General features: G+C 39.0%; 1 protein-coding gene across 7 annotated transcripts in view; it reads left to right on the top strand.

Annotated features, from left to right (window-relative positions):
* Window positions 1-22,118, top strand: part of GABRR3 (gamma-aminobutyric acid type A receptor subunit rho3) — a 38,766-nt gene extending 16,648 nt beyond the window's left edge. For 5 of the 7 annotated variants that reach the window (XM_061355072.1, XM_061355077.1, XM_061355071.1 and 2 more), the window contains 8 exons: window positions 3,425-3,537; window positions 10,449-10,516; window positions 11,926-12,149; window positions 14,681-14,763; window positions 15,598-15,738; window positions 18,278-18,430; window positions 20,814-21,010; window positions 21,787-22,118. In XM_061355072.1, coding sequence (XP_061211056.1) covers window positions 3,425-3,537; window positions 10,449-10,516; window positions 11,926-12,149; window positions 14,681-14,763; window positions 15,598-15,738; window positions 18,278-18,430; window positions 20,814-21,010; window positions 21,787-22,089 — 1,282 coding nt within the window. In that variant the 3' untranslated portion in view covers window positions 22,090-22,118. Of the gene's footprint in view, window positions 1-1,164; window positions 1,619-3,424; window positions 3,538-10,448; window positions 10,517-11,925; window positions 12,150-14,680; window positions 14,764-15,597; window positions 15,739-18,277; window positions 18,431-20,813; window positions 21,011-21,786 lie in introns of those variants that run through there. The other 2 variants (XM_061355074.1, XM_061355076.1) reach the window with 2 other exon arrangements.
* Window positions 22,119-24,172: the final 2,054 nt, after the last annotated feature.

Below are 24,172 nucleotides of genomic sequence, written 5' to 3' on the forward strand. Positions count from 1 at the left end.
GGTTGAGTCACCATTCCTGTGGGTATTTAAAACGTGTAGATGTAGTGCTTAGGGACATGGCTTAGTGGTGGACTTGACAGTGATAGGATTACTGTTGGACTCAATGACATTAAAGGTCTTTTTCAACCTAAACAATTCTGTGATTTTGTGATTATGTGTGGGCTTCTCCTCTTCAATGCCATAGCCTGACACCTACCATACAGTGATGTACAGAATCAATGACTGCATTTAGACTCTTAGATTGTGGTGTGCTGGCCAAAGCTGCATGATAGAGAGACCAGGGTGCCAGGCCACCAAAGTAAAATCTGTGTCTTTGCAGTGTGTCTGTGGAAATGAAAAGTATATCTTGAGTTACGTCAGGAAGCTTTTCTGAGAGCCAGGCTAGTTAGATCTCTCTCTTCTGCTTTTTAATGGAATTAAAATTAATGGAATACTCAAGAAAATATCTGCTGATTATTTTACAGTGCTGTAGTGCTGATCAGTAGTTAGGTATGGGTCTAGGATTTCTTAGGAGTAAAACACACACATGCAACTCCCTTTGAATCATCAGTTAAATAACTGTGATACTACAGTGAGGTAAATTTAATAATATAACTTTTAGCCAAGGGGCAACATCTGGAGCCCAGATGCTGATGTTAAAGGAATATCTGCTGGAGAACACTTAGTCTTGAGTAGAAGAAGCAGTCAAGGAGAAAAAATGTGAAGCAGAAGTGTATTATATTTTGGTACCTTTACATGTACAGTGTTACCCATGTCCATGAAATTAATTCCAAGTACCATGAGCATATATGTCTTTGCTGTAAAGGAAATCCCATTTTCCCTTACAATTGAGAAAAAATTATTCTGCCAAAGGAAGGTATTGAAGAAAAGATGTTGCATGTTTGTAATGAAAGTGACCCCTGCAAGATGTTGCAGCCACTTCTGATAGCAGCTAGAAGTAATTATAGACACCCCACATTTGTATATGAGGCATCAGCTTGAAGAGGCTGTTCAAGTAAGTGGGTAAAAAAGATGCTTTACATATAAGCAGCATTAGTGTTTATTTTGTCCTCATCCAGGAAAACAGAAGAAATAGCAAAATCATGTAACATCTCAGTGGCTCATTAAGAAAAAAAATCCTGCCCTCGTAGCTTATGTTTTGCCTCTTGTGACTAGAGGAAGCTTTCCTCAGTCACATACTTGCTTTTAGTAAGAAGTTGGAATAGATATATCATAATTTTATCCTGCTTCTTCCAGTGAAATTATTGGAGGCATTGAAAACAGGTATTTTCCTTGGCATCTGATGACAAATGACCTAATGCTTCCAAACTTCATTAGCTGTGCCATGGCATATTGAACATAATCCATCATTTTTTCTTACAGTGGTTCCCATCAGCAGATTTTCTTGTGTACCTATTGCAGAGAATTACAGGGGTTCAGATCTAATGCCCATACTACTCGGATACAGCCTTTGTCTGTGGTGATTTTAATTCTCGAAAGTATGGAGCTTTATTTTAGCATCCACATAATTTTCATACTTAGAAAATTAAAGTCTGCATTTGAAATGTCTGATGGGTGTTCTGATTGCCCTGATAATTTGGTTCAGACAGCACTGCCAGAGGCATTCAAGAATGCTAAGGTAAATTAATTTGTTCAATGGTTCTGAATAGTCCAGCAGCCACCTCAGCATTCCTGTTACAGGATTCTTATAAGTAATTTCTTGGGCTTCGTTATTAAGAAAAAAGGGGGGAAAGGAGAAAAAGAAAGAGTAAACACAGGCACAAACCTTATCCTAAAGTATTCCATACCTTGTCTTAAGCAGTGTTTGACTACAGATTGTCAGATTTTTATCAGTCTAAAGTAATAATTAGAGCTGCTGACATCAAAGTCCCAGAGAATCACAGAAGGCATCAAAGGAATTATGTCCAGGGAGAGTCCCTTGCCTGTGGCAAAGCAGCTGTATTTAAGTAAGTCCTACAGATATACATCTAACCTATTCATAAATAGCTCGGCTGAAAGCAGTCTCAAAACCCGCACAAGAAATATGTTCCCATGTTTCACTCTTCTTACCATGAGAAAGGCGTTCCTAATGTGTAATGTACATCTCTCCTTTGTTGCCACTTCTTATCCTTCTGGGGAGTGGACGTGGAACAAAGGGCCCTGTCTGAGCTCATTATGTATTCTGAAGACTGTCCTTCCCTCAGTCTTGTTCCTCTAAATTAAGCTACACAGATTCTTACAATCTTCCCATGCCTTTTCTGAAATGGGGGTCCAGAGCTAGGCGTTAATTCTGCAGCTAAGGTATGGCTACTTGTGTAATTAGTTGGGGCTGACCACTTAAAGCAGGACATGAAACAAGGAGTGGAAACTTAAGGAGACACCATGGCATTTTCCTTATAGCAGAACAAAATAATGTAGCAGATCCTTTCTAGAGCCTGTGTCCTCCATCTGCCAGATCTGACTGTAGATCTTGTCTGTTTTAACCCAATACTTTTGTGGTATGGGCATGTAGCAGACCCCTCTGTTATCTCTGGTGTGGTTTCTGTTTATAGGAAAACCAGAAAAGGTGCCTGCATTGTGATGGGCATCTTCTGTTCATTTTAAATGCAGGCTCAGTACATGAGATTCCTGTCTGGAGAGCTGGAGTCCATTCTTAGGCATGTGATTTTCCCAGTGGAGTTTGGGATGTTGATCAGTAGCTTCTGTGAGGAGAAGAAAGTTAGCAACAGTCACCAGAAAGAAGCACAGAATTCATGGCGTCCTGCTTAGAGCACAGGTTCACCTGTGTTGCCTTGGGTCTTGTTGCAGAGGCTTAGTTATGTGTGACACGGGGAAAAACGCAGAGTAAGGACTCCTGATGCAAAGAACTGCTGCATGTCTGTGCAGCAGATCAGCTAATAAGAGCTAATAAATAAGCAAATAAGAGCTAATGAGTAACTTGGCCAAATCTGAATGATGTTTAAGAAGATCTCAAAAACAAGCCTCTGGATCCGGGGCTATCAGTTTCTTGGTCCTTTCTAAAAATCACCGACTCATTTGAGCTCCTAGAAAAAAAAAAAAAAAAAAAGCAAAGATATAAAATATAATTGTCTCTGTAATATGGATAATGCATGAAGTGGTATAAATCACTGGTGTTGAAATGAACTGGTGTTATTTCCAGTCTGAGTTGCAAGTGGTTATGCGAATACTAACATTTTTTCAAACAGCTATAATGTCTTACATAATGATAGATACAATTTCTAAGAGGAACAGAGGAAGAGCTAGATCTTCTTCTTGGGACTTCTTATTTATTGTTAGTGTTCCCACGGACCTGGGCAATTCCCCTACCTTTTCTAATATACCTTTCTCCAACTGCTGTTTCCCTTATCGTACCAGATTCAACTGTACAGTATTATTGGGTCTCTGCTTCATTTAACTGGCACAGCTTGTTTATTTTTAAACATAGCAAACAAGAAATTAAAATGAGGACAATTGACAGCACAAAAGTACGGCCACTTAAATCTGAGCAGCTGCTTCACATAGAGGATCATGACTTTGCACTCAGACCTGGATTTGGAGGTAAGCAACGCACACCTGCACTGTGCTGGTTCCTTTTCAGAGTTTATTAAAAAATATTATTAGGGTAAGCCTCTATGGGAGCACTGAATAAGGTATCCCTGTAAACTGCATAGTCTAGTAGCAATTAGCACATTACTTAGTCATCACATTTATTTTAAGAGATAGAAATGAACCAGAAATTCCTAAATCTGTTTGATAAGTAGAGAATAAAAAAATTGCCCACAGATGTTCTATTTATTACCATGTTGATTCTGTGTTGGGCACTATGGTTATTACTTCTTCATTTAATTAAATTGCATGTGGATAAATGGAGTATTCAATGGGATGTCCACAGGTTGGGTTCAGTTTTGAATCTCCTTCATGAAAGGTAAAATGAGAAAGCTGAACCACTAATAAGCTTTGTCTGAGCCTTTGTGTCACCAGTTCCATGTTCATGATTCATGAAAATAGTTATGAGTTACGAAGTTAAAAATTTATGAAGAGTTATGAAGACAAAATATATGAAGACCAATAATCAGCTGTGTAAACAAACATAAATCTGGGAGGTTAACAAATCTATGGGCCTGTTCTTGCTGAAATCAGCTGCTGAAACGTGGGGCCTGGCAGGCATGCCAGGAGGGAGACATGGAGTAAAAAGAGCCTCTCTGGATGCATTGTGAGAATGTGAATAGATTTCTTGCTACCCTGGAAATTCTGTCTTGTCAGAGAGCAAAAATCTTGCCTGACTTTGAATAAGTTGAGATATGTCTGTTTCTTGAAAAAAAAAAAAATTACCCCTTGCCTAAAATCTGTTAGTATCTGTTAGTGTGGACATCTTGTTACCACCTGCTTGGCCACACAAGGAATTTAAATTTTTCAGAGTATCATCTCAGAAAGGAAGTAGCATTTACATGAAACCAAACAACACTTTGGGTTGTACTTCATCTTTGGATCATCCCAGAAGCAATACTTACGATGTACATAAAAGCGACTTTCAGATTATACCTTGTGATCTGGCAGCTTTAAATTCCACAGGCAATGAGGATTTTTTTACACACAGCAAGTATGTACCAGGCTTTTTCCCCTTGTCCTTTTATTTTCAGATGACTGGTTATAGAACCAGTTCAGTTCCTACTGAAGTCAGCTGTAGTTTTAACACTGACTTCATTGCACAGGCATCTCAGTAATCACACTGCCATGGGTATGATTTCAGCTGCACCCCTGTCTTTCAGAAATAGCTTTCAGCAGAAGAGTGCATCAGCTTTGCTCCCCTTTTATTAATCCACATGACTTCATAAAGGTATGGGAGGCCCTTTTTTCAGTCACATTCAATAATTCACACACTTTAGAATTTCCAGAACTCTCTTAATATGTGGAATGCTTATGAGTGAATATCTCTAAGACTAATATATAGATCCATTAACATTTTTACAGTGCACAGTTTTGAACCTGCTGAGGATCCCTCAATTTGGGGAACTCTAAATTTGGCTTGTTTATTTAGCCCCATACATGCAAAGTAAATGAGACAGACTACAGGACCCAGAGTTTTTAGTACTTATAATTGAGTAACAAAGGAAAAACAGAGAGGGCATAGGCTGCATTTGATTTGTAAACTGAGCAAACATGCACAGGAAAAAAACTGGGGGAAATGAATGAAGAACTGTTGGATACTGACCAGCAGCAGTGTTCCTGGAAATGTGACTTTTCTTACATGATCGATTGCTTTCCTGTGAAAATATCATTGGTCCATGGAGGTAAGAGATCCCTTTTTTTTTTTTTTTTTACCAAATGGACACAACTCTGTCATGGAGAGATGGACACATAATAATGGACCCATAAACTGCTATTTATGTGACTATATTTTGGCATTATTCTGTTGATTGCAATGCCATTCCAGCTTCACAATCAGAATCTGACTGGTGATTGTAAAATTTAATCCTGGCATTGTCTATTTATTAACACATTAGAGAAAAGGCTGAGAAGTACACTGTGTCAAGATGAAGCAAAGCCAGCAAGCTGCTAGCAAGCTGTTCCTACATTTTTGCTAAAGAAGTGTTACTTGTCTGCAGTTCATTATAGTTCATTACTATGGTCTGAAGTAATTCAGTACACCAAAATGTTCTCTAAAAAACTGAATTTACATTGTTACACTGCACTTAATCCCTAACGCAGTCTCTTGGGTTGTTGTTTGAAGGGATTGTGGGTTGGGTTTTTTTCATTTCTTGGATTGTTTTGTTTTGTTGTTGCCTTCCATGTAATGTCATGGGCCTCTTCTGTTTGGAAGTCTCCAATAGATGGACCCCCACTGATGCAAACAGATGTGGCCCAGCAAAGTGATTTGAGTAATTCCACTAGACATTGAACTAGGAGAACTGATGTTTCCCTTGCTCAAACAAGCTTTACCAACAGCATCACTGAACACTGTAGGAATTAGGAATTGTTTTGTCCTTGTTTCTTCCAGAAGTACTTGCAAAGGCCAGGAGGTGGGTATGTGAGATGTCCTGCAATGGTATAATAATGCTTGCCAGTTCCTGTAAGGCTGTCTATCTGCCTAGATCCTACCAAAGGAAACAAAAAACTGTCAGTAGACTCAGATATTTTCATGACATATGTATTTAATACTATGGCCTAAAGTACTGATTTGTCAGTACCCCCATAAACAGATAATCTGTGAGAAAATAGCTCAAGTTTGGTCTGGAGAAAATGTAAGAAATTAAGTTATGTTGCACTTCTTTGAATGGTCATCCCCATTCCATTCGGAGCACTCTGCCAAGGTATCTTTAAGTTAAAACCACAGTTGTCTATGGGAGAAGACGTTCAAAGTCCCGAGAAAGGCGTTCCCATTCATCCCAACGTGCGGGCTCCCCTGTCCCGCGTACTTCTGGAGATTCAAGACGATCTCCCTCGCCTAGGCAATAAAGCCCCGGCGAGTCGTAAGTTGGGAAAATTATCAGGATTATATCAAATGAAAGGATGTGAATTTAATCCCTCTTGGAAAATACCTGACATTTCACAAACTCAATTTGATCTTGAGATAGTGAATGAATGTCCTTCAAGGGTTTGAAAATATTTGACTCCAGCCAAATTTTGGCCCAAGAGCATTTCTTATTTTCCAAGAGAAACAGGGGTCAAAGCTAAATATCCTGATAATCAAAAACAACATGAGTCAGTGAGAAAGGGTGAGCACAGGCCAGTATCAGTGAGCAGAGACTTCTAGCAACTTGGATCTCTGAGGGCCACTTAGCAGCCGAAACTGCTAAGTTTGGTTTAGGAGGATAAAGTGTTTAAGTGAATTTTTAGAAATGCTTTCAAGTTACTTTATTTTCTACTATGCATCTGTTTATCTATAGCCTATTATTTTCTGGACTATCTTATGCTAAAATACCAGCAGAAGACATTGGGTTGAGTTCTTGGTTTCATGAGTTCTTTCTACAATTACTAAAAATTAACATTCACCATTAAAAAAAAAAAAATAATCATAGACTAGCATACAGAGGAAGTAGTTATTTTCTTTTTCTGTGCCTTGGTTTTCTGAAAATACAACGTTCCAAGCACTCTCTTTAACTATTTGCAGTCTAAACATTATGGAATCTCATGATCATTGTCATTGTGTACATGGAAATTCTCCCCATGTGTATGTGTGTGTGTATATATATATATATATATATGACAACTATTTTTCTTTACATTGTGTCTTAAGGACCTGTCATTTCCTATGCTGTGTTAGTTAAAGAAGTTTTAAAATTTGTTCTCTCTACTTTGTCAACCAGTCTAGTGGATAATAGCATTAGACAGTATCAGACATGATGGAAAATAATTTAGTGGACTTTAGCTGGTCAAGAGGTAGCAGTCCTGGACAGTTTGCATCCCGATCTGCAATTAAACGTAATCTTAATTCCAAATACTCAGAGGATCAGAAATTCCATTAGCTCTTGCCCCTCTGTACTTCCTCCTTACTCAAGCTAAATTAGTAACATTTAGATTCATCTGAAGGTAAAAGGGTAGAAAAAGAAAAGGAAACAGGGCACAATGCATGCTCAAACTGCTGCAATTCTAATAGCTCTTTGACACCAATCTATTTTCTCTTCTGCACCACAGCCCTCCCTGAAAGGTCAGAAATATGTCACTGGGATGGAGAAGGCTCACTCCTTTTTATGTAATATTCCTTCTTAAAAGGGTATTACAGAATTTGCCTGCCGTACTACCTATTAAAAAAATTCCATGCTCATCAAGGCCTTCTTTTGCTATGCTTAAACCTTTAAAACAAAAGACTGGAAATGGCTTGTGTGAAGATAAACCCATCTGAAAACAATTCTGATTTTTTTCTGCTGGGGAGTAATTATCTTGAAAATGTATGTAGCCTCCATTGTGAGTATCACTAATCCTTGTAAAAGAATGATCTTTTCTTATCCAGGCTGAACAGCCCCAACTTTCTCAGCCTATCTTCATATGGGAGGTGCTCCAGTCCCCTGATAATCTTTGTGGCCCTCCTTTGGACTTGTTCCAACAGTTCCATGTCCTTTTTATGTTGAGGACACCTTTGACCACTTAAGGTCATGCTCCTTTTGATGCAGCCCAGGATATGGTTGGCTTTCTGGGCTGCAACTGCACACTTCCGGCTCATGTTCATTTTCTCATTGACCAGCACCCCCAAGTCCTTCTCTGCAGGGCTGCGAATCTCTTCTCTGCCTAGCCTGTAGCTGTGCCTGGGATTGCTCTGACCCAGGTGTAGGACCTTGCACTTGGCATGGTTAGACTTCATGAGGTTGACACACCTCACAAGTGTGTCAAGGTCCCTCTGGATGGCATTCCTGCCCTCCAGCGTATCAACCGAACCACACAGCTTGGTGTCATCGGCAAACTTGCTGAGGGCGCACTCAATCCCACTGTCCATGTCAGCGACAAAGATGTTAAACAAGACCGGTCCCAACACCGATCCCTGAGAGACACCACTCGTTACTGGTATCCACTTGTAAAAGTGAACAGCACAGTGAAGTGACCAGGGTTGCATATATGTGCAGTGTTTAATGTCTTTATTGTCTACTTAGATTTGTTGCAAAAGTAGAGTCAGAATAGGAAGGAAATATTCACAGCTGCTATAATAACAATAATAGGTCAGGGCTGGGGTTGGGGTATGTGGTTTAATAATCGTCTGTGGTGAAGGCTAGACTGAATGGTGTTTTCTTATTAAGCACCATGAGTCTTTGGCCTTTCCCTAGACAGAAAACAGGAATCTCTTTTTAATGAGTCTGTTTCACAGTTCTCATGTTTCTACCTAATCAGGAACAAATTTCATTGTAACAGTTCCCTTTTTATTTAATTCACTTTAGAGCCATCTTCTGTATTACTCCTGGCCATAGCTTTTGATCTGTTTTATGCTATTCAGTGTTCCCAGTGACTTTTTATATATAGTTTTATAATAGTTCCCAACTTAGTACAAGCTCTCCTTTCAAGGAATCAAGTGCCTCTGTGTGTATCTATGTATAACTGGCACTTCTGTTTGTGTGCATGTAACCAATATAAAAATAAGCTACCACTAATTTCTAATTCTGTGATCAGTTCCTTTACATTTGCCAGATGAGGTGAATTATTTAATGGAACTGTGCCCACCCTGGAATAGTTCTTGTTGGGGTAGAAAATTGTCTTTAATTTTTGCAAATCCCAAGAAATATTAGGTTTGTCATCATCACACTTTGAGCAACTGTCACCAAGAAAAAGCGTTTTCATCACTACACAATATATGGCTCAGAAAGCCATTTATCCTATTGTGTGATATTGTGTGTAGCTCCTTGCCTCTTTGAAGAATGTTGATGGTAGATATTTAACTTCATTTGCTTTAGATTTGTCCTTGACTCAGAAACTAGTAAAGCTGTTATTTTATGTAGACTATCAGACTAAGCCCACTGTTTTTAACATGTTGTTCAAGTAAATAATCTCCCAACATTTTAGCAATAGCAGTTAAGATCAAATGTATAGCCAGATATGAGGACTTCCAGTATATCCTACCCTGTACCTCTACCATGGTCCCAGGGTAAGAGACTTTTCCAGTCTCATGCTCTGCCAGTGAGGAAGAGCATGAGAAGCTGGGAGGAAGCAGAGACAGGACACCTGACCCAAACTGGCCAACAGCGCATCATGCCCAGTATAGAAACTGGGGGTAGTTACTTGGGAGCCCCAGATCACTGCTCAGGTCGGCCTGGGTATCGGTTGGCAGGTGGTGAGTGGTTGTATTCTCTTCCCTTTTTATTTCCATTATTATTATTGGTGGTAGCAGTAGTGGTTTTGTGTTATACCTTAGTTAATGGACTGTTCTTATCTCAGCCCACAGGAGTTACATTCTTTCGATTCTCCTCCCCATCTCTCTTGGAGCAGGGCAGGGAAGAAGAGGGTGAGTGAGTGAGCGGCCAGGCTTAAACCATAACAGGTTTTCCCTTATGAGGTAGAGAGGAAGCAATCCTTTTTCATGGATACCTATGCCAAACTTTAAATAGTTGAATAACTAAAGATAATTAGGAGGTGTAATGATTATTTTGCTTGTAAGTGTGGGAATAAGCATTGGAAATGATAAGAAAACTTTGCAATTTGATGTATTTCATATACTCATATATTTGATATACTCAGCTTTTCCATATGACAGTTCCAGATAGCACTCCAAGAAGTTCATTAGCAGTTGAACAAGGAAGCTGTCCCTGATGTCCAAACTGCAATGCCAGTAAGTCTGGCTGCAAAATGATCACCGAAGGCTTTTTACTTATTTCTGCAACTGTTTAACATCATGTTTTATTCTATTGCCATGGTCTTTCTCATTTAGTGTACTAAAGTGGACAGACCATAGTAAATGCTAGGATGGGTACTTTCTGTATGTTGCTAATATTCTTCCATTTAATATGGATTTATGCTCCTCATCACTCTCTCATTCTGTTGCATTGAAGGGTCGCCAATACCTGTGGGCATTGATGTGCAGGTAGAAAGCATTGACAGCATATCTGAAGTTGACATGGTAAGTGGAACTGGAATAAAGAAGTTCAGCCAAAATTCAGGGTTTCAGAAACACCCAGCTGGATGGTACAGAATTATACAGTTAAAGAAGGCAAACCCTGAAAGAGAGCAACCTTTCCTTGAAGCATGCAAGTCATTCTTGTTTAAAATAGTAAGTGTAATATAAAAGCACATGTCAAATTTCTCCTTGGGTAAGAGGAACAGATCAGAGTGGATAGTGCTCCAAGCTGAAAACACCAACCATTCAGTAAGCCCCATGGGCTTCTGAATGAGCCCTTAGTACCGAGCACATTAGTTGAAGAGGCTCCATGTCCTTTATTTCCTTTACTTATTCGTATCTGAAAATTCTCATCATTTCTGGCATGGGTGGAGCTGTAGATGTGAGAAATGGAAGTAGAAAAACCAGTTCCATTAATGGCCCTCGGAAGTAGATGCCCACACTGCAGTCAAGGACTTGTAGCACTGGAATGTAGGCTGTTCATTTGAAGTGTCTTTTCACAGTGAGTGTAGGTCTAGTTGTAGGTGTTGAGTTTGCAATGGGATCTGTCAGTCAGTAGGCACCCCTGCATTCCTTTGCAAATCTACCCAAATCGTATTACAGGGAAAGACCTAAGTATTTTCCCAGTATTCTGATAATTACTTCTTACAAGAAGTAATTGTTCTATCGAGATCAATGATGTCTGCCTGGTAAAGCAGAAGTTACATAGGTGAGCACAAAGCTGTCAGGCTGTGCAGAAGCTCAGACTGGGTTTGGAGCACCCTCTCCATCTCTTTCCACATGTATATTTGCAGTCATGCTATTTCTCTAAATAGGATGATAAAATATTTTAAACAGCATTTTATATTAAAAAATTGTCATTCTTGTAAAATTTAAGGTTTTACTCTAATAAAATTCTTCATATTATTTCTTTATGATGCATTTCATTCATCAATCACCTGTTCAGTATTTGTACAAAATATACAGATTAATGAAATTTACAAATTGACCTAATGCTCATGAAGAACTCAAGTTAATCCCATTATAAAGGAACCACAGTCCATTCTGGGAAAAGCTTGTGAAGAGTTCCAGAGGAAACCTTTTTCCATTTTCCTTTGGTTGGTTTAAAAATTCCTTTATTACTTCACTGATGGCCCAATACAGCAGAGCACTGAAATCTGTAAAAGTTTTATCTCAGTATAAATGAAGTATGTACCTCAGACTCAGACACCGGTTTACAAGGCGAACAGCCAGTATCTCAGAGGTAGTTCTCATTTGTATTTAAACTCATTGAGTAGGATTTAATTCCTCTCACTGAGAGATGGTACCCAGAGAAGACACTGATCCTTTGCATGAGTTGATTACTTTGTCCTGTTTTCTATTGTATGTGAATAAACCATGCATTGTCTTCTTTTATTTTTAATTAAACAAAGGACTTCACAATGACTTTGTATCTCAGACATTACTGGAAGGATGAGAGACTTTCATTTCATAGTAACAAAAACAAAAGTATGACTTTTGATGGAAGACTGATAAAAAAGATATGGGTACCTGATATATTTTTTGTACACTCCAAAAGATCTTTCATCCATGATACAACTGTGGAAAACGTCATGCTCCGAGTATACCCTGATGGCAATGTACTCTTCAGTCTACGGTAAGAGCAATACCCCTTTATAAGAAAATACATGGCTGCAATTACGGACCAGTAGTCTGTATAGTGAGGAATTGATGTAAATACTTGTAGTTAAGATTCTGAAACTGAACTGGCAGTAATGCTCTGACATTAGATAATGGGAACTGGTGATGAGTATACTGGTGTGAAAATAAATAACATATAAATATATAAATAACATATTTTTCTGTCATTCACATATTGTTTCCTGTCACAGAAAAATCGCATTTTTTCATCTGTTGTAAATAGCACTGAAATCTATCCTGTGTTAATCCCTTGTCAGTGGTTTTATCTACATCTTATTGCTTTTCTTTATGAAGTAGATTTGGATTATGTGGCAGAAATAGTTTTCTGGAGGAATTTTCCCCTTAGGGTACAGACCCCAAGGCCTGTGCATTGCAGAAATCACAGTTCTCCTGGTCATTACTGGTTAGGCCTGTGCACAAAGTTTATACTTCATCTAATCTGGGTAGTTTGAAGATTCATGCAAGCACTTGAGATTTTGGCTGTTTAATGATTGTTCCAACAAGTAATGAAGATATGCAGAAACCATCACAACAACAGCCACACATCACTTTAAAATAGTATATGCTCAAGAATCACACTGATCAGTAAGAAATAATGAGGTGAAGTATGCATTTTATTGCTGTATTATTTTCCATGCTTCATGAGAGAGAGATTGGGAACACTAAGGCTTACAGCAGTGGCACTCCACATGAGAGGTATGACATACATTCAGCTGGTGGAAGAAAGTGGTGAAGAGACTTAAGATGGGGGAACACATTCTGTCAGCTTAACAGAAAGGTAAAGTGTCATCAAGATAAACAGCAATAAATTGTGCACAAGTAGTTACAAACCAAAGATAGCATGTGATGTGCAGGACAGAAATGGAGAGAAAGGAAAAAGCATAATGGGAGGGAAGGAAAAGGGGAAAGTGGATCTGAGGGACAGACACGGTGTGAATCAGTTTGCTCATTGCTTGGAATCCCCTCTGATGGGAGCCCTTGTCCTGTGTCCTACATCACATTTGCAAGTTTGGGCTCTATTTTTCTTCCTTGCCCTTGTCCTCTCTGCTCCCACAGTTACCTTTTCCTAACTCAGCATTACCAGATGGTGTGTACTGGATGACTCCTCCTTGCTTTGCCAGGCGAGCTTGCAGCCAGCTTCACCTTCCTGTGCCAGTGAATAGCAAAGCCCCAAAGTTCCTGCCAAACCTGTGGATTTCTTCCTGGACAAATGCACAAAGGGCAGGTGTCCTGTCCTTTTTGTTCTCTATCAGCTCTTACCAGAGGCAGGGAAAGGGGTGACCTAAAGGTTGAAGTAGAGTTTTGAAATTACGAAGGTGAAACATTGTTTTTCTAGCTTAGTGGTATAGTATTGTATATGTTCCCAGAGAATCAGATGTTCATTAAAACACCCTTTTTGTATTGCCTGTTTTACATAGATTATATTCCAAATACTTACATGCAAGAAATCTGCATATTCTGCAGTTTTTCTTTAGAGCATGGCATCTAGGATTTTATTGAAGCAAAGTGGAACAAAAATCCAGATTTGTTACTAAAACAAACATTTTCTTAGTTTTCCCCTGATCCTTTAGTCAATAGCTGGAAGATGGAAACAACATCTGTAGTTGGAAGTATTATGCATGATTTTAAAGATGTAGGACATTAACAGTTGTATTACAAGCTAGTAAAATCTTACACTTGTAAAGTTTAAGTGTGTTTACCAACCAGCAGTTTTCAAAGATTTCTTATATAACCCGTACAGCTCGTACTTAAACTGTAGGATTCAGTTTGGGAAAAACTGAAAAGTCAAACTAAAACATCAAATGACAAGAAAGGGAAATTTGGTATTATTTGCCATATTTAAATTGCTGCCTCTAGCCTGTTTATTGTTTAAAATATCAAGGGATACATCTTCTAAACACTGCTGAAAAAGCAGGTAGAATGCAAAATAATGTCTTTTTCTAGACTTCCTTAAGCTTTTTAGAGTCTAAGGCATTTAAATGGTGTGGAAAAGGAGAGTAAGCTTCCAGGAATTGCAGCTTATCTTTTCATGCAATTAAATATTATAAGCATTCTAGCTGGGAAAATAACATTTGGAATAATATTTGCTGTAATCTGTAATATCTACTTCAATCTATGAGAAATTCGGTTGAGGAATTCGGTGAAGAAGTGTGAACTCCCCCTGTTAATCTTCCTAAGTGTAATCCTTCAAAGTAAAATGTATGTATGAAAGGCTAATGAAGGATCAGGCCAGTAAAAGGTTTAAAAAACAAAGGAGGTAATGTACTCAGTGAGAAAGACTATGAATTATGTTTAAAAAATATGTTCTCACTGATCTATTTTTATCTCACTATCTTGAAGCAATTTTAGAAGCATCTAAAAAAGCTTGAAAACATCATTAGGATTCTAAGCAGCAGACTGGTTGGAAGTCTCACTAAGTTGTCTGCCCAGCTATAAGAAAGTGTGACATTTTTCATTTAATTTCTGTTTTTGTCTTCCTTTCTGCAGAATAACAGTTTCTGCTATGTGTTTCATGGATTTCAGTAGGTTTCCTCTGGACACCCAGAATTGCTCTTTAGAACTGGAAAGCTGTAAGTTTAATTCATACCTGTTCTTCACACGTGCATTCTTACCAGCACTCCATACTCCATCTTATTAATAATACCTTTTCAACTTATTTTGACATGTGACCTGAACCCTTCAATCTGTACAGGTTGAATTGTGACCAGTTTGGGATCTTTCCAGAGCTTAGTGAGCTTTGGGAAGATAAAAAAACCCATGATGCACCCTGCTTTGTTTTGACTGTGTTGGTATTCCAAGGCCTGAATCTAAAAATGTTTCTTCTGTCAAAAATTGTGGGGGGGGTTCAGGAATTTTTTTTTTTTTTTTTCCTGAAAAAAAAAAATGCAGGTTAGAAGTAAAATGTCAATATTTAATTTCATGAAACAATGAAGACAAGTGCTTGTGTTACTGTGAAGTATCTGCTTTCTCATCCCTGACTCAGTTGTGTGTAGTAAGTTGTAAAGCTGGGCAAGGGCAACAAAAGTAATTCTGTTTTGCTAAGCCTTTTGCTATGTCAAAATTTATTTTTATTTGGATTATGAGTAAAACTGGACTGCTGGTTTGTAGTTTAGTTTTGGAAAAGAGAACAGATCCCCAGTGTTCAGGCAGTCTGCGCAGTGTTGCAGTTCCAGAGATCTGATACTAAATGCCCTGGGACCCTGAGCACACCTATGTTCCCCCATCTGTCAGGTGAGCTGGTGACAGGGCATAGGACTGGGGTCCACTTAGAATCAGATGGAATGTGGTCTTTGAAAATTTTCCATGTCAACTAAGTGACAGATTGATATGAAAAAAGCGTTTGGGGTTTTCCCAAAAAGCATTATACCAGCAGAAGAGGTGATTTAGTTTTTACTTTCTTGTAGATGCGTACAATGAAGACGATCTGATGTTATACTGGAAAAATGGAAACAAGTCTCTGAGCACAGATGAGCACATCTCCCTCTCCCAGTTTTTCATTGAAGAATTCAGTGCTTCCAGTGGACTAGCTTTTTACAGCAGTACTGGTACAGTAAACCCCTGTCATTAGAAGAGTGAAGCACAGGACACAATCATGCAGAATTACTTTTCCAATTCATTGCTAATAAATGACTGTTACTGCTTAAAGATCTCAGTTAAAATGAGATCTCTCAATTACAATGGTCTGTTGGCCCAGGTCCTTGTTTTTCTTTACATTACCAGTATAACACTTTCTTGGTATTAAAAGAGGCCATAATACCTGTAACTTAACGTCTGACAATAAGAATCTGAAAAAAGGCACAACAACCAAATATATGCTGGTGTGAGCTCCTGCAAAATTGTGGTGCTTCTCTTAAAGCCCTTGGAGTACTAGTTTTGCAGGAATCTTTGGGTTCTAGTTATATAGAAGAACTTGAAAATGCAAACCCTAAAGGGTCAAATACTGGAGAGAAAACGAGGAAACCCAGTGTGTTTTATTGTCTAAAATCTCTGCTACATTGTTTAACTACAGGTATCTGCCCCAGACAGGTTTTTATTTCTCCCTATAGAACTCGAACAATACTTTCTGGCAAACTGCACAAGGCTTTAGGATTTTATTATAGCCTTGATTTCATGCAAGGTGGGTTTTATTTTCTTTGTATTTGTACATGCAATTATAAATTTTTAAATACTTCTCTATATAAGTAGTCTAACCATATGTTTTTTACCAGATAAAATATCATGTTTGCTACTGCACTCACCAGTCTGAGGCAGTTCATTTCAGTGTGGCTATTACCCTTGATATCAAAGTAGTATGATGAAATACATAGCACTTTGGAAAAAATCCTTGAAGACATACAGGAAAGCTGAAAATAGTTTTATTTACTATATTTTATTTATAGGACAGCTTTTTTTATGTTTAAAAAAGATCTATTCAAGTTTACGGTGGCTGATATTGAATGCAGTAATACTGGTTTAAATTATGATGCAGCTAAAGCACTAAGGGATTCACAGCTTGATCAGATCCTTCTTTTGCTTGTGTATGAGCTAAGAACAGAGCTCCAGAGCCATTGTCATGTGAGAAGAGGGCTAGTGATACCTTACTATCATAACTGTGCAATGCTGACAGCTACATCAACTTTGTTCTTGAAGGAGACTGGGATGTTTTCCACCAAACTACTGAGAGTTGAAAATGAGTTCTGGGAACTCTTTCTGCCTTGCTGTTCTCATAAAAAAACAGTTATGTAAGCAAATATGGCCTTGTGCACAATAATGCAATCCCACATCACTCCAATACTCATGCTTTTGCAGCACCTTCACAGCACCTTTGACTTTTTGCAGTGTAACTGCTCCACACTTGCATGCAGATGTTTTGATGATGAGCTTACTCAGCAGGATAAAGGTGAAAGGAAAGTTGGTTTTTTTTAAGTCACAAGGACCCTGGGAAGTAGTTGAACAATGTGTGTACCATATTTTAGTTAGAACACTGCCCTTTGCAAGCACATACTTTTCTTTTACTTTGAGGTTTTCTTTCTTACAGGAGGCTCCACTTTCTCTTGGTCTTTTATTTTGCTTCTTGTTGGATGAAAATGATTGCACAGAAACCCTTCCCCTAAAGTAAATAATGGTGGGGAACAGTCAGCACAACTCTAATGGAAGCCATCTTCCCCTGAAGAGTCCTGGGCAAAAAATGGACAAAAATGCTGCTAATGGAGCAGCCTCCCACATTTTAGGTTCTGCATATCATTTCCTATGCACCTCCAAGAGCTACACATGTAGCATTTAGGCTTTGGAGTTCACTGGCCTCCAAAGGAGCAACAATTTCAATCCATTTTTTGAGACAATAATTTTTAAGCCCCAAAACCTTCTCCACAAGTGAAAACACATAAAGCGCGTTTAATATTTGATGGGGGTTTTGTTAATATATTAATTTTTATAAAGAGCCTCTCTGTGCTCCAAGACAGCCTTGTTAATATCTCTGTTTTTACTGGTCAGGCAGATGCTGAACAGCCAGCCACTTTTGTCTTCTCTTCACCTCACTATACACTCATTTCCCTCCCATCACAGGAGGTGTAGCACGCATGCTTTGCTGCACAGACAGACTGTGCCACCAAAATTCACTAGGTAGCACCCTTTCCTCTAAAGTCAATGCTAGGCAGGCAAACCTATATGACGGTAAGAAAAGTGCTGCTTACTGCTGGGTATTTGTAGCATGAGAGAAGGCAAGCTACTTAGGGGAGGAAGGGTGCTGGCTTTACTGTCCTAGCTGAACTGGACAATTACATTCTGTCTGCATTCTCCCGGCAGTTTCACTTGAAGTCTGTTTAACTTTTTTTTTTTACCCTCAATTTCATAACCTCAGCTATAATACAGTATTTTATTTATGCAGTCATGGTGCTTTGCTGCTAAGGCAGCAGTATTTTAAAGAGGGATGAATGACAGTTAATAAAGCACTATATAAAACCAAGGTAGTGGCAATATTTCTTAGGTGTTCAATATTACTGATGAGAATACACCATTCCAGTTGAAAGGAGAAGGCCAGTGAACAGAGCTCACAAATAACCCAGCTGTCTTCTCCCCCAACCTGTTCCTCTCTTTTTTCAATAGGTTGGTACAATCGACTTTTTATAAACTTTGCCCTTCGGAGACATATTTTCTTTTTTGTGCTACAATCCTACTTCCCTGCCATGCTGATGGTGATGCTGTCTTGGGTTTCATTTTGGATTGACAGAAGAGCTGTTCCTGCCAGGGTATCACTAGGTAAACCTTTAACACACGTTTTTCTGGGAAGTACAGAATGGACAGGGGCGAGGTTTTGAAACTACCGTAGCTTCTTACTTACACAGGACACGAGCAACTATATCAGGTAATTGCCTGAACAACTATTATTGCTGTTGTCAATGCCACAAACTCCTAAAGGAGTCAACCTTTACTAAAATGAGAAATGGGATGCTTGTTCAGACTTGCTTTGCTATATTAGAGAACAGCTCACACAACACAGAAGGAAAATGAATGATTCTGCTGGTCTCCTTCTGTAGAATTTTACTGAATTACTTTTTTTCCTTTTTCCTCCTGCGCGGACTGGGATTTTCCTCCTCTCTTCCCATCAAAGTTAACAGGTAGTAATTGGCAGTAAGTCCATCCCCAAATCCATGGTTCATAAGAGATACTTAATAGGCATAATGCAATCTATCTAAAATCTTTACAGCTCTGTTTTCTCTCTAGAAACACTTGATATCTTCCTCCTGACTTGGAACCAGTTTCATAATTTGTCCTATGTAGCAAAGCCTTTCTTTGTTAGGCACCTTGAAAATGTTTCCTTCAGTGCCTTAACTGTGCAAGGCATACAGGCTTCTGAGGAAGCCAAAGAGTAAGGTGGGCACCTTTCTGCTCTCACAGTTTTAGTTCTGAACACCACAGGAGAAAAAACAACACAGCTCAGGAGAAAATTACTAATTACATTGGGTTTTTTAATAGCATCATTGGTTTTCAGTTGATACCACTTCAAGACTCACTTTGTTGGGAATTTAATGCTGATGGCAGTGGAATGAGTACTTTTTTTTTTTTTTTTTTCAGATTAGCATCCCTGTGAAGATCTGATGAAAATTTGTTAAGATTTCTAATGTAACCATAATGCAACTCTGTTGCGAACTGTTGGCTTAAGAATCAGTAAAGAAGTTCCTGTTCTTTCTTCTTACTGATGCTAGTCCCAGAAGCCAAATGCATGTTGCCATATTTCTTAGACAAGTGAAAATTTGAGGATCTTTGTTTAAGAAACAAATTTGCACATACATGATTGCTATATCAATCTAGAAAAAAATAGGATTATAGCTACTTCAGATCCCTTTCTGTTGGTGTAGTCTAAGGTTACTAATACATGAGTTATAAATCTATTTGTTAGTTGAAAAACAAATACTAATACCTCCTACCTCCTTTTATTAGTACATCTAGCAACTCCTTTTGTTTATAAGAAGTTTTAACTTCATCTTTAAAGTTTTAATTCTCAGTAGGTCTTTTGTAATGTTATCAAGATGGTTTTGCTTATCATGTTTTTTAATTTATATAAGGATTTCTGCAGATGGTTATGCATCAGGAGTTCTATGGATAATGTACATTTCATTAGCATAAGAATACATAATTTATAGGCAATGATGTTAACAGCAAAGTTAGCTTAGCTCCCTGGCATAGAGTATGCATATTTCAAATAAGTTGATTTCCTCTTATGTGTTATATTTCAAACACCATCCTTCAACCTAAGGAACTTGCAGAGAGGGAGAGGGGAAACTCCTGTGTGTTCCAATGGACTTGAACTAGCATAAAGCTGGAGAAAGTCTACAGTGAGACCCAACATAAAAGGCCATGCTCAGCCAGTCCTGTCTCACAGGTGTCATTAGAATTTCTTCACTTCCAGTGTTACATTTATCTGTTTAAAAGCAGGGACTCATCTGGTTATTGGTCTTGGGTTTTTTTTCTGAGACAGAGCAAAGAAAAATGAAATGAATAGCTGAATGTAAGAAGAGATTGAGGGGATGAGGGTGAAATTCTAGACACGCTGAGGTCAACAAAACCCATTTCTTTGTTTCAATGGTTATACCATTATTATGCTAGAGTGTTTTTAGAAAGACATGGAGTAATGACAAAGACATACAAGCTGTTCTCAAGAAGTACAATTTGAGAAGGGTTGGGAGGGAAATTGGTGATTCTTTCGTGATTCTCTGGGGCAAGAAAGTGGAGACCCTGGCTCTGGGAAGTGAGAGAAGCTCACAAACATGCTTTCACTTCTCTACAGCAGTAATTGAAGCTGTCACAGAAATATGTGCTTTAATTTTATTTAATTAATTAAATTTTATTTAATTAATTTCTTTAATTTCACAGAATTATGCTGCTGAATCACCACTCTTGTGTTCCCACTGTTCAGACCTGGTGTGCCACAGCTCTAACTGCAGGCACTGAGCAAAGAGATGGTTTACTTGTTTCAGTATTGTATGTGATAGGCCTTCATGGTTCACTCCACTTTTCAGAGCCTGTGCAATGAAGATACAGGCAGTGTCAATGATATGCCCTCACAGAGCTGTTCTGTCCAAGCAAAGTTGATGATCCAAACTGGCCAGTATTAGGATAACCTCACCTTTTTCTTTGGCAGGTATAACTACAGTGCTGACAATGTCAACCATCATGACAGGAGTAAGTGCCTCAATGCCTCAAGTGTCTTACATAAAGGCTGTGGATGTGTATTTATGGACCAGCTTCCTTTTTGTCTTCCTGTCTGTCATTGAATATGCAGCAGTGAACTATCTCACCACGACTGAAGAGAGAAAGCAACTGAGAAAACGGGGCCAGGTACAGTCCTTTCTGTGTTTTGTTGCCTTCAGAAAGCATCACAGAAACCACAGAATAATCCAGATAGACCACTGTGAGAACAGTGCAGTAATCATGTCTGTGACTCCATTCTGTATCTCACTTTATTTTACTTAGCTGAAGGGAGGAAATTTATCTCTCTGAGATCTTGAGAAAGCTATGCTTTCTCTCTCTTCCTTTTCTTGTGGCAGAGGTTAGAGAGTTCACCTCCTGATTCCCCTCTCCCCAGAGGAAGGTAGTTTTCATTCTCTTCTCAAATACCTATTGATCAAAGTGGTTTTCTTCTCTCTGAGATATACCACAGAATGCAGTCGTGTGATTTTCCTTCCCATTTCTTGTGAAGCATTGAGTATTTTTCCTTCTCCTGCTTTACCATTTTTAATTGGGGAGATGAGTTTAATGATGCCTTTTCCTCCCAAGACCCAATGAATGACAAGGTCATTCTTAGAAAAGTGTGCCTGAAGCACAAGATGAACATTTGCTTTCTATGAAGCACTCACTTATAACCTTTGCTTCAAGAATATCCCTATATGTAAACTCCTTTGTTGAAATTTCACAGGGGGAAAAAGCACAAATTTTTTGTTGTCTGGGGGGCAGGCTCTACAGGTAGCAATACTGTGGAGTACCCCTCTTCTCCATATGCTCTCCACAGAAGGAACAACACTGAAGAGAAAGCTTGCTTTATTTTCTGGTTTATGTATGTATGATTTACTAACATGGCTCTTGCTAGATACAGAATAACTATTTTTTGTTGCCAGGCTTCAGGAATGTATACTATTGATGCAGTACAAGCAATGGCTTTTGATGGCTGCTTTCATGACACGGATGTGGACATGGACCTGACTGCTTTTTCAGACCACTCTGAAGAGAATGAGACTCGGGCACGTGCAGCCAGTGTCTCCAAAGTGGACACAGCTCGCATAAAGAGGAAGAAATCTCTGAAGGGAAGCGTGGGCAGGATTATTATACAGAACAATCATGTTATTGACAAATATTCCAGGATTATATTTCCCAGTGTATATATTGTGTTCAACTTCTTTTACTGGGGTTTGTACATATGAACAAAACCAATTATAAGCTAGACATTAGTTTGTGTATGAGGGTAGCGTTGTGATTTAAAACCAACGTGACAGCAGTAGAGGAAGGGGTTGAAAGTTTCCAAATATGTCTTCTGCATCATACCAAGGCTGGTTTAGTCAGCAGGAAAACTGTTAATGAAAAGCTCTCAGAAGTCTGTTTTTTTTTTTTTTTTTTTAACTGGATTGCTGCAATGCTCCATTGGAGCAATCAAATGTGTATGTTACTACTGCAGTAGTGTAGAAGCAGTTTGCTTACCAAGGGAGACCTTTGTCACACACCTAAGAAGATAGCATCTCCCACTTGAGCTATTAAAAAGTCTCTATGGGTCCTCTAACCATTCTTCTTTACTCAGCCTTTCTGTTTGTTCTCCACCCGTCATCCATTTTAGTGGACAATCACCACCAAACTCCTTCAAATAGCTCCTATCCTGGTTTCATTTGCTGCATTTTGATTTTGCTAGGCAACCTGTATGCACCTCAGTAGCCTTTATCCTTGGATGGATGGTAACGAGGGGCAAAGCAATTACGGCTTTGCAATGGACTAGGGACCAGCAGAAAGCAGAGACTCTATTTCAGAGAAATCTTGCCAACTAGTCCCTGAGGCAGCACAGGAACAAAGTCCCAGACCCAGTGCACTCAGTGTCTTACAGCCACATCTCAGGTAGATGACCAGCATTACCTACACAAGCTGTGCCCCTCATGTGACACCCACACACCTGTGCCTCATGTAGACCTGCTGTAATCACCATTTGTTTCAGAAACAGGCTTTGAGGCAGAGATTTTAGAAAACTTGGTCAAGAAAACCAACCAACCTCATCTTCAACAGAATCTGGTTCTTCTGTTATATGTTGCATGTGTGAGCTTGGAGTTTTACCCCACTGCCTCTCCCTTTAGCTTTTGAGATGGGATGTTAGAGTGAAGAGAAGCTACATGCACCTGCTTGCAGCACTGATCCCCAGCACAGTTCAAGATACCACACTGAGACACATGGGAAATGAGAGGAAGCAGCTGTGCCAAAACAGAGCCCTATACAGGAATCCTGTTGATAACAGATGAGTCCTTCGTGGAAATATCCTTGGGTTCAGGCTGAGGAGGTTGACTTAAGAATGTTCAGGGACACACAAAAAAGTGTTCACAGCTCCAGAAAAGAATCAAGATTATTTTTGCAACTTTCCCAAATAAGAAGCATTTTCCACTTACATTCCTTGGGCTTGCCTGTCATTTAATGGAGTGAGTTTATATTTACAAAAGCAGGTCAAAATGATAATTTGTGGTAGGAAAAATGTCACAAGGTCAATGCTTGGTCACTGCTTGGTCAAAATTAGGAAATGGGAATAAATTTGGAAGCCAGAACCACTCTCTGCTTTATTTGGTTTTCCTCCTCCCATATTGTTTTGCTCATCACATGGTGATGTCTCTTACTGTTTCAAAAACCTGAATTTACCAAGCTGGAGTGACAGAGCTAGAGAAGCTGGGGACACACTGCATGCTAGGTGACTGAAATCTGATGGAGTATTTCACAGCCAATTCGCTGCCAAACAAATTATTAGAGCTAAGATAGCTTTGATACGCTTCCAGGAAATCCTGTCATGGAAAGCAGAACTGTATTCAGGTGTGACAGTGCTGGGAAAGTAAAGCCAAAGGACGCGCAGGCTTTAGCAACAGCACACTAGACCTCAAGCTGAGCAAATGTGTTATATAGATGTATACAAAAAATTACCATGACATCCTTGTTACTGCACAGCCATTAGGGAGGCATCCTGCACAAATGTTCCACATTGCCTGAGAAGATCCCATCTAATTGCTCCAGATGTGTAATTTATGTCCTAAACTTTTCTCATGAAGTAATATAACATTGTTTTCACATAGTTTTTGTTATCTACCTTACAGGAAGAAGAATTTGTTGGGTAGCAAACAGCGAATCCTCAGCCTCCAAAAATCCCCAAATCCTCATGTGTTTCTTTGACCCAAACCAGTTCCCTCTTCTAAATTTCTTACAGGATCTGCAGCAGCAGAAGCCCTGCAGGCAGCATGCCTAAGCGCCATATAAGCTGTCCAGCAAACA

Source organism: Neopsephotus bourkii, unplaced genomic scaffold, assembly GCF_033783945.1.
Source record: "Neopsephotus bourkii isolate Nb327-2 ecotype Australia unplaced genomic scaffold, CSIRO-AGI_Nbou_v1 NB_771, whole genome shotgun sequence".
In the NCBI taxonomy this organism is placed as follows: domain Eukaryota; kingdom Metazoa; phylum Chordata; class Aves; order Psittaciformes; family Psittacidae; genus Neopsephotus; species Neopsephotus bourkii.